The sequence below is a fragment of the Ascaphus truei genome, chromosome 9 (assembly GCF_040206685.1).
Source record: "Ascaphus truei isolate aAscTru1 chromosome 9, aAscTru1.hap1, whole genome shotgun sequence".
In the NCBI taxonomy this organism is placed as follows: Eukaryota; Metazoa; Chordata; class Amphibia; order Anura; family Ascaphidae; genus Ascaphus; species Ascaphus truei.
The window spans coordinates 7,501,067-7,511,820 of record NC_134491.1 but is presented as its reverse complement, the minus strand read 5'-3'; the positions used below and the strand labels follow the sequence as shown (position 1 = coordinate 7,511,820).

Genomic DNA, 10,754 nt, shown 5'->3' with positions numbered 1-10,754 from the left:
CAGGACCAAACTCCATACTATCTAACAGCCCCTAACAACCACATCCACATCCCCAACCTTAATGGGATCAGCTGTGAGAGTGAACCATACTCCATCCCACAACGAGCAGCCACTTTACCTCGTTTCAGCATTGCCAATGTGCTTGTTTTTCCTTCTTTGTATGTCATTCTGTTTATGTAATTTATATCACTCTGTACCCCCACTGTACCGCGATGCAGGCTATGTTGGCGGTTTACATATAGACGCTAATAATAAAATGCCAAAGACGCAATTCTTGCCATTTTCGGGGTGAAACTCCTCATAGACTCCGATGGGGATTTTCAGCCTAAAAAATTGTCTGAGCGGCTGCTTGAGCAAATATAAATCTCTCTGCAGGCTGTGACACATTTTATGGGCGCAATGTTGTGTAATGAGTTGCACAGAATTTGTAAGGGTCAGTCCCTCATATGACCAGCCTGAATTTATAGCAGTGATATTTTTATAGGTTGAAACGAATTGATTGATGTTTAAAAAACCAATCAGACAAGTGTAACTGAAATATATTGGTCTTTTTTAAGTTAACCCTGACAAGGTTTGTAAACATTGGAACTTCCCTACTCAGCAGCTCCATTGGAACTAAAAACAAAGGAACATTTCAGACTTCCCCGATGATATTAAAATACTCAAGATTTGTGAGATTACTTAACAATCATATCCATTTATAACCTATTAAATGTATCACTATCATTAGTTGTCACTGGGACTGCAGCTTTCAGTCTGTGATATAACTGGATTAAAGTACATTAATTGACTGTTTGTTATAATCAGAAAAGTGAAAACAACCCAAAATCAGCCCCTCTCCCTGCACTTTTCCCTAGGTTATGTGCATGTGGAGACCCTCCCTGTAAAGTGTGTAACATTGTAATGTGTGTGACCAATCACAGCCTGCTAACAATCCAGATCTCTCTGAAACCTAAATGGCCACAAGAGATAGAATGAACCCACTGAGACAGCGGTTCGACGTCCCAGTGCTTAGGACAGGCCTGCACAACACGCGGCCCGCCTCCACTCATTGTGCGGCCCGCGGCGGCTTTCCCCGTCCTCCCTCCTGAACCTGCTCCCCCCCGCGAGCCCGCTTGCCCCCTCCTCTCCCGCCCACGAGCTGCTCTCCCCCCCTCCTCTCCCGGCTGCGAGCCGCTTCCCCTACCCCTCCTCTCCCAGCCGGGAGCTGCTCACCCCCTCCTCTCTTTCCCGCGAGCCCGATCCCCCCTCCTCGAACCTGCTCTCAGGACTGCACGAGTGTGTGAGTCCTGCATGCTCTGCCGCCGTGAGGTGCCGCTGGGGGGGAGGTGAGGTGCAAGAGTGGGGGAGGTGAGGTGCAGGGGGGGAGGTGAGGTGCATGGGAGTGATGTGAGGTGCAGGGGGGGGAGGTGGGGTGCAGGGGGGGAGGTGAGGTGCATGGGAGTGATGTGAGGTGCAGGGGGGGGAGGGTGGGGTGCAGGGGGGAGGAGAGGTGCAGGGGGGGAGGTGAGGTGCAGGGGGGGAGGTGAGGTGCAGGGGGGGAGGTGAGGTGCAGGGGGGGAGGTGAGGTGCAAGGGGGAGGTGAAGTGCAGGGGGGAGGTGAGGTGCAGGGGAGTGAATGAGGTGAAGTGCAGGTGAGGTGCAGAGGGGGGAGGTGAGGTGCAGAGGGGGGCGGTGAGGTGTAGAGGGGGGGGCGGTGAGGTGCAGAGGGGGGCGGTGAGGTGCAGGAGGGGAGGTGTAGTGGGGTGAGGTGAGGTGCAGGGGGGGGAGGTGAGGTCAGGGAGTGAGGTGAGGTGCAGGGGGGAGGTGAGGTGCAGGGGGGGAGGTGAGGTGCAGGGAGGGAGGTGAGGTGCAGGGGGGGAGTTGAGGTGCAGGGGGGGAGTTGAGGTGCAGGGGGGGGAGTTGAGGTGCAGGGGGGGAGTTGAGGTGCAGGGGGGGTGAGGTGCAGGAGGGGGAAGTGAGGTGCAGAGGGGGGGGAGGTGAGGTGCAGAGAGGGGGAGGTGAGGTGCAGGGGGCAGGTGTAGTGGGGTGATGTGAGGTGCAGGGGAGTGATGTGAGGTGCAGAGGGGGGGAGGTGAGGTGCAGAGGGCAGGTGTAGTTGGGTGATGTGATGTGCAGGGGAGTGATGTGAGGTGCAGTGAGGGGAGGTGAGGTGCAGTGAGGGGAGGTGAGGTGCAGAGGGGGAGGTGAGGTGCAGAGGGGGGAGGTGAGGTGCAGGGGGGGAGGTGTAGTGGGGTGATGTGATGTGAGGTGCAGGGGAGTGATGTGAGGGGAGGTTCAGGTGAGTGAGGTGAGGTGCAGGGGGGAGGTGAGGTGCAGGGGGGAGGTGTAGTGGGGTGATGTGAGGTGAGGTGCAGGGGGGAGGTGGAGTAGGGTGAGGTGAGGTGTAGGGGGGAGGTGATGTGAGGTGAAGTGCAGGGGGGGAGGTCAGGTGCAGGGGAGTGAGTGAGGTGAGGTACAGGGGGGAGGTGTAGTGGGGTGATGTGAGGTGCAGGGGGGAGTGAGGTGAGGTGCAGGGGTGGAGGTGTAGTGGGGTGATGTGAGGTGCAGGAGGGTGATGTGAGGTGCAGGGGGGAGAGTGAGGTGAGGTGCAGGGGGTGGGATGTGTGTGGTCTGCAGGGGGGTATTGTGTGTTATGTGGAGGGGGAGTATTGTGTATGGGTGAGGGGGACAGATGGGGGTGTGAGATAGAGGGTGAGTCTCGCAAAGGTTGATGATGAGGGGTGCATGGGGAGATATGAAGATGAGGGGTGCTGGGGGAGATATATGAAGATGATGAGGAGTGCTGGGGGAGATATGAAGATGAGGGGTGCTGGGGGAGATATGAGGATGATGAGGGGTGCTGGGGGAGATATGAGGATGATGGGGTGCTGGGGCTGATATGAGGATGATGAGAGGTGCTGGGAGAGATTGATGAGGGGTGCTGGAGGAGATATGAGGATGATGATGATGATGATGAGAGGTGCTGGGGGAGATATGATGATGGTGATGATGATGGTGATGATTTTCCCCGTTCGGCCCAAATCTGTTTTCCTTGGAGCAGTTCGGTCCTTCTCGCTTTACAAGTTGTGCAGGTCTGGCTTAGGACATCAATCTCAGAAAGCGGTAGACAATGGGGTTTTGTAATTAGGAGGTTAACCCTGTGCCTGCTGCAGAGACCGACAAACCATTCAAACGCAATACACAGCAACCTTTTTGGCAGTCAAGGGGTTAATCCCGATCAAGTAACACTGGAAACTATCACACAGGCTGGTAAGAAGGGAAGCCTATTATTAATGAGAAAATACGTGCACTCAGGAACAATCAAAATACTTGTGGGTGCTTGAAACTCAATGGTGAAATCCCATGTGTAGGAGTAGCACACCAAAGAAGAACTCAAGTGGTTACCATTTATTTGTCCAACGTTTGGGTCCAACACATCAGACCTTTCTCAAAGGTCTGAGAGTGGTCTGCTCTGAGAGAGGTCAACTGTGAAAGAGGTTCCTGCTGTGAGACTGGTCGGCTGTGAAAGAGGTCTACTGTGAGATAGGTCTGAGAGTGGTCTGCTGTGAGAGAGGTCTGCTGTGAGAGATGACTGAGAAAGATCTGTTGTGAGAGAGATCTGTTGTGAGAGGTCTGAGAGAGGTCGGCTGTGTTTGACCGAAACATCGAACGAATAAATGCTGACCACGTGATTACTTCTTTGGAGTGCTACGCTTTTTGTTTACACAATAGGGGAACCCTGTAAGGTTTTAATCTTCTGTAATATTATTTTTGAGGAGGTTTACACATTGATACAGTGAACTTGGGGAGCACACGTGACACAGGTAGCCCTGTTATGTACATATGTGTATAAGCAAGGATGCTTTACATGCTCTAGTTTAGGGAGCCTGGCGCTCCATGTTGATAAATCCTGGAAGCTTACACAAGATGCTGCTGCAAAGTATTCCTGAAAATAACAAATATTTGTTATAATTTCAACGTTTCTTTCCCTGCTGTGCCCTTCTGCCTGCTTCCATCCCCTAAAAAATCTTGCGCACCCCTGATTTAGTGCACCATCAGCAGGACAAAATGCCCAATCATGGAGCTTGATACGTGATGCTCATAGGCCCCCATCCCCTGCCCCTCTAATCTACTTCTTGCACTGTTCAGCTATACATTGCTTTGACCACGAGCAGTGAATGGCTTAACAGACTGATCCAATCCAAGCTGAGGCACCTCTGTGTGGAAAGCTCTCAGATACAGCTGTGGAGCTCCCTTCATGGCCCCTCAGATTGTCCCTATGATTTCTCACTTCTGCACATGCCATTGAGGGCCCTCACTTCTTTTCAATGCTGGCGTGTAGTTCAGCCTCCAGGGCCATTTTATCAAAGGTTCGCGTGTTGCCCTCGGCCCGCACCTTCTCCCTGATGTGGAAGGAAGCTCTGGCCAATGACCGCGCGTTGTCCAACACTGTCCGCTTGTCCCTGAATATCTGCTCGCTGCGTTCCAGCTTCCTCTCTATGGACACCAGGAGCTCCTGCCGCTTCATGTCCTCGCTCTGCTGCACCCTCTGCTTGTTCTCCCGCTGGTTTTTCTCCTTCTCCAGCCGGCTCTGCACAGCCTTCCTCGATTTCTGCTGCACCACTTCCTCAGCCACCTGAGCCGCATGCTGGACCCTCCTCTCGGCAGCTCTAGTCAGCTCCTGCAGGTGCTCTCTGTGCTCCTTCTCTCTCCTCTCCGATGCCTGCCTGATCCTTTGAATCTGCAGCTCCTCCTTCTGGGCTCTTTCCTTCAGTTCATGGTGTCGTTTCTCCAGCAGCTGCTCAAGGTTCTCCTGGGCTCTCTGCAGATTCCCCTCCTGGGACCTCTTGAGTCCCTGACTCTCGGACTCTTGCTGGGTGAGTTCATGGTGAAGGACTTTGTGCTTTAACTTTCCTGCATTGTTCTGAGGACCCTTGTGTTTGTGAAGCTGCTGCTCATTGGGAGAATGTTTCTTGTGTTGGGCTGCAAGCAGCTTCTCCTGCCGGATCTCCCCCTCCTGCTCCTGGGCCTCCTTTATGGTCTGCTCCTTGGATTTAAGGTTGTGCTCCTGTTGGATCTTCTTCTGCTTCTCCTCCAGTTTGACTCTCTCCAGCTTCTCTCTCTTGAGCTTTTCCAGCTCCTGAGCTTGTTCCCTCCAATTCTCCTCCAATAGCAGACACTTCCTCTGAGTCAATGAGGTCGCGCTTAGCTCCTCCAGAGAGAGCCTGCTGCGCCTGGTCCTCACCTGGGACTCCCACATCCTGTGACCCCGCAGCAGGGTCCTTTGCTTATCCCTGTGCTCCTGCTCCTTCCTTAGCTCGGATCTCTTCCGCTGGGTGTCCCACTGCAGATGAGCCCTGTAGCGATGCTCATTCAGTAGATTCTCCTCCTGGTGCTTGGCTATCATGAGCGCCGCTATCTTCCTGTCTCTCTGCGGCAGCTCCTGGATCCCTCTCTTCTTAACCTCCCTCACAATCCTCTCAACCTTCTTGGTTGTCTGCGGTGAGTGGCTCAGGTCCCCGAGACTGAAGCTCCGACCCATCAGGGAGCTGACAGTGTCCAGTGTCCTGGCCCTAGGGGGAAGATGTGCGGCCCTGTCGAGGGTGCTGTCCCCACTGTAGGAAGAAGAGGCTGCGGACTCAGAGGAGGTTTTGGTGGAGGCTGTGCCTCTCTTCCTCTGTAGGGAGTCTGAGGACTGGCTCTTGCTCGTCGGGGGCTCAGTCGTAGAGGAGGCCGGGGGCTCATTCCTGTATTGGCCCTTGAAGGTCGGGGGAGATCCCAGGCCACTGCCCAGCACCGGGGGCAGGACTCTCCTCTTCTCCTCCCGGATAATCCGCTCCCTTTCCTCCCTGCAGAGCCGCAGCTTCCTCTGCCGGTCTATCTCATACACCTCGCACAGACCGGCCGCCACCCGCATGGACCTGCCCGGGGCTTCCCGCACCAGCTCAGACAGGTTTCTGGACAGCAGCTCCACCGGCTTCACCAAGCACCGGGCGCAGGCCTCCAGGGAACGTGGACTGGTCAGCACATACCGACTCCCCTCCACCTCTGGGCACTCAAAGTTGTACAGGTCCAGGTGTAGCATGGGTGAGTGCTCCCTGTTCCGCTCAGACATGGGGGGCTCCTGTACCTTCACCCCCCCAGAGGCCTCCTCTCCCCCCGAATCCGCTGCATGTGTGATCATCGTCCCTGAAGAGGGCAAGAGCAGGACTCAGCATGTGACTGATTATATTTGTATATATATATATATATATATATATATATATACATATACATATATATATATATATATATATATATATATATATATATATATATATATATATATATATATATACATATATATATATATACATACATACATACAGTATACAGGGTGGTACATGCAGGACAGGTGGTGTCAGGATATCAACGAAGAGAGAAAATGTTATATTACAAATTATATATATATATATATATATATATATAACACTGTAATGTAACACTCAATATAAAGGGGATTTAAAGTATAGTGTCATTACACAAAGAATAACATGTATATGCAGAACAGTGTGTGTATACAGATAGTATGTATTTGTGCGTGTACAAATAGGGGTTGTCTATATACAGATAGTGTGTGTGTGTGTGTGTGTGTGTGTGTGTGTGTGCACAGATAGTGTGTGTCTGTGTATATACAGATATTGTGTGTGTATACATATAGTGTGTGTGTGTTTATACAGTTAGTAAGTGTGAATACAGATAGTGACTCTGTGTGTGTGTGTATACAGATAGTGAGTGGATGCAGATAGTGTGTGTGCACAGATAGTATGTGTGTGTGCAGACAGATAGTGTGTGTGTGTTTACAAATGGTGTGTATATAAAGATTGTGTGTGTATACAGATTGTGTGTGTGTGTGTGTGTGTGTGTGTATATATATATATATATATCAAATAAAAAGATCACTTGTGAGCACATTTACATGTCTTAGACAGGTCTGCAACCCTGCCTTTCACCATTATCCCATACACGTAGCATACAGTGCTTCCACTGCGGCAAGGGATTCTGGGAAATTACATGCAAATGAGCAGACCATATCACCTTTTGCCTGAAATCCATTTTTGCAAGTATCCATGTATATTGAGTGGATACAGATAGCGTGTGCGTCAGTACAGATAGTATGTTAGTGTGTGTACATAAAGATAGTGTGGTTGTCTGTGTGTGTATATATATAATAAATAATAATTGCATGTTCTGCTAGTTTTACTTAAATAAAGTGACCTGCCCAAGGTCACAAGGAGTAGTCGACACCGGGAATTGAACGAGGCTCCCCCGCTCCAAACTTTCAGTGTCTTTACTCACTCAGTCTCTTTTTTTTCTTTTCTTTCTCTCCTCTCTCCTCTCTCTCCTCTCTCTCTCTCTCTCCTCTCTCCCTCTCTCCCTCTCTCCTCTCTCTCTATTCTCTCTCTCTATTCTCTCTCTCTCTATTCTCTCTCTCTCTATTCTCTCTCTCTATTCTCTCTCTCTATTCTCTCTCTCTATTCTCTCTATATTCTCTCTCTCTCAGTGAAAATAGATCATGTGTCTGTATACAGATAGTGTGTCCGTGTGTGTGTATATATACGGTGTATGTGTGTACAGATAGTGTGTATGTTTATGTATACAGATAGTGTGTGAGCATACAGATTGTGTGTGTGTGTCTGTGTGTAAAGGTTGTGTGTGTTTACAGGTCATGTGTGTATAAAGATAATGTATGTGTGTGTGTGTGTGTGTGTGTATATATAAAGATACTGTAGTGTGTGTGTGTACAGATAGTGTTTGCATAAACATAGTGTGTATACAGATAGTGACTGTGTGTATACAGATATAAATGATAGTGCTATAAATGATGACACACTGTTACAGTACCTGTCCCCTTATCCCCCCCCCCCCCCCCTCGGAATTAACTAAGGGTCAAGGAGTTGCTATCCGGAAGTGGCGGCCTATATGCGACCCCATTCACCCCCGGCCCCACAAGGCGAGTATCGAAGGTCTTCGGCGCTCACCTCCTCCAGCTCAGCACCGGGGCGTGTGTATGAGATTTCAGCACCACAGCAGTGGAGAGCAGCCTGAGATCAGGGGGAGGGGCAGCTACTGGGAACAGCCAGACATCCGGAGGAGGGGGTAACTGAGGGAACAGCCAAAGATGCTGGGGTGGGGGGCAGCTGCAGTTAACAGCCAGACATCCGGCGGAGGGGGGCCGGTGCAGGGAACAGGGAGGGGGACAACTGCAGGGAACAGCCAGATATCAGGGGGGGGGGAGGGGGGACAACTGCATGGAACAGCCAAATATATAGGGGAGATAGATCGCTGCATAGAACAGCCAAGATCAGGGGTAGGGGTACACCGTACAAGAGACGAGCATAGCCTGAGATCGGGGAGGGAGGAAGAGCACTATATATAAATTATATTTATCTCAAAGAATAAACAATCAGTGCTAAAAGATATTCAATGCCCAATTAACCAAATTAATATAAATAAATAACATTTAAAAAATGCCAGATATATAACAAAAAGGATATAGGGAAGTTGGCCCAGGTGAGGTCTTTGGGGTCTTAGCTGCTTCTGGGGAATGAACCAAATTCCAAATAAATCAAAAAGACAAAAAACAGAAGCGCTTGCCTCATAATGTAATACAGTTTATGACAATGACTAGGTTGGATGTAACTTAAAAATGCACACTCACAGACAATGATTGTAAAATCGCCGTATGGAAAAACCAGATCACAGGTTGTGTCAACTGCTCAACTGTAGTCCCACAATCACGCAGGAGATAGGATTGATCTCCTCGTAGACCTAAGTCTGGATGAAGATAGGCCGACCCAGGGACATTGTTTATAAAATATATATGTATATATGTATATATGTGTATATGTGTATATGTATATGTATATGTATATATATATATATATATATATATATATATATTTATATATTATACTATATAATTGAAAGCACTGTATGCCTGCCTGCCTGGATGTCCGGTGTCCCTAGGGGAAATCTCATTGGTCCCTTGGCCCGCCCCCGCACACCTCTCATTGGCCTGAGGCGGAGTGACGGGCCAAAGGACACACAGGGACACACACACACACAGACACACACACACACACACACGGACGGGGACACACACACACACAATCCCCTCCCGGGTGCCCCTCACTCTCCCCCGTCAGCTGGACCGCACCTCAACTTCCACACCCCCCCCACCCTCCCTGTGCCCGAACTTACCCGGAGTCCCGTGTACACACACACACACATTCCCACCCCCCCCCCAAGCTCACCCCCCCCCCCAACCCCCCAAGCTCACACCCCGGCGCCGCTACAGTCAGCGGGGGAGCGGAGCGAGCGCCCGGGACACACGCGGGGGAGCGGCCACAACACGCGGCCTCCCGCCTCACATCCACGTGGGAGCGGCCGGATGAGTGAGGCAGCGGCAGGATCAGTGAGGCAGCGGCAGGACGGGTGAGCTCCCCCCCCCTCCACATGCTACGTGCTGCTCTTGCCCCTCCGCTCCCGGCTCCCCCCTGTCACCGCGTGACAGGCCGCGGGACGTGAGATGGGAGGGGGGATGCCCCTCCGGTCCTGGCTCCCCCCTAGGCCGCGGGACGTGAGATGGGAGGGGGGATGCCCCTCCGGTCCCGGCTCCCCCCTAGGCCGCGGGACGTGAGATGGGAGGGGGGATGCCCCTCCGGTCCCGGCTCCCCCCTAGGCCGCGGGACGTGAGATGGGAGGGGGGATGCCCCTCCGGTCCCGGCTCCCCCCTGTCGCCGCGGGACGTGAGATGGGAGGGGGGATGCCCCTCCGCTCCCGGCTCCCCCCTGTCACCGCGTGACAGGCCGCGGGACGTGAGATGGGAGGGGGGATGCCCCTCCGGTCCCCGCTTCACCTTCTCCCCATCGTTGTCCCCGCTGCCTGCGCAGGAGGAGGGGGGGGGAGCGGGTGTTGGTGCTGGTGTGTGTAATTGTGTGAGACTGTGTGTGAGTGTCTGTGACTGTGTGTAAGTGTGTGTAAGTGTCTGTGTGAAACTGTGTGTAAGTGTCTGTGACTGTGTGTAACTGTGTGTGACAGTGTGTGTAAGTGTTTCACAGTGTGTGAGTGTGTGAGTGTGTGTAAGTCTGTGTAAGTGTCTATGACTGTGTGAAACTGTTTGAAACTGTGAAAGTGTGTGTGAGTGTGTGTAACTGTCTGTGATTGTCTGTAACTGTGTGTGTGTGTGTGTGGTGCACTGTGCAGTGTGAGCAATGAGCAGTGTGTCAGTGTGTGCAGTGTGAGCAATGACCACTGTGTGTGCAGTGTGAGCAGTGTGTGTGCAGTGTGCAGTGTGTGTCAGTGTGAGTAGTGTGTGTAGTGTGTGCAGTGTGAGCAATGAGCAGTGTGTGTGCACTGTGTGCAGTGTGAGCAATGAGCAGTGTGTCAGTGTGTGCAGTGTGACCAATGAGCAGTGTGTGTCAGTCTGAGCAGTGTGTGTGCAGTGTGACCATTGAGCAGTGTGTGTGCAGTATGCAGTGTGTGCAGTGTGTGTGCAGTGTGCAGTGTGTGTCAGTGTGACCAGTGTGTGTGCAGTGTGTGTCACTGTGAGCTGTGTGTGCGCAGTGTGCGTCAGTGCGACCAATGAGCAGTGTGTGTGCAGTGTGCAGTGTGTGTGTGCAGTGTGCAGTGTGAACAATGAGCAGTGTGTGTCAGTGTGAGCACGGTTCACATCCCGGGCAACGCCGGGTCTCTCAGCTAGTATATATTGTGACAAACGGCTTACTCCG

The 10,754-nt window shown here is 51.8% G+C and overlaps 1 protein-coding gene across 1 annotated transcript; it reads right to left on the bottom strand.

Moving 5' to 3' along the window:
- Positions 1–2,592: 2,592 nt before the first annotated feature.
- CCDC177 (coiled-coil domain containing 177) lies at positions 2,593–8,127 on the bottom strand. The gene is made up of 2 exons (XM_075613275.1): positions 8,004–8,127; positions 2,593–6,171 (listed from the first exon to the last, which is right to left on the bottom strand). The coding sequence occupies exon 2, from the start codon at positions 6,164–6,166 to the stop codon at positions 4,298–4,300; it is 1,869 nt and encodes a 622-aa protein (XP_075469390.1). The 5' UTR covers positions 6,167–6,171; positions 8,004–8,127; the 3' UTR covers positions 2,593–4,297.
- Between the last annotated feature and the right edge of the window lie 2,627 nt (positions 8,128–10,754).

What these genes read in the sequence shown, in the direction of transcription:
- CCDC177 (XM_075613275.1), bottom strand. Translation starts at nt 6,166, where the DNA reads ATGATCACACATGCAGCGGATTCGGGGGGAGAGGAGGCCTCTGGGGGG.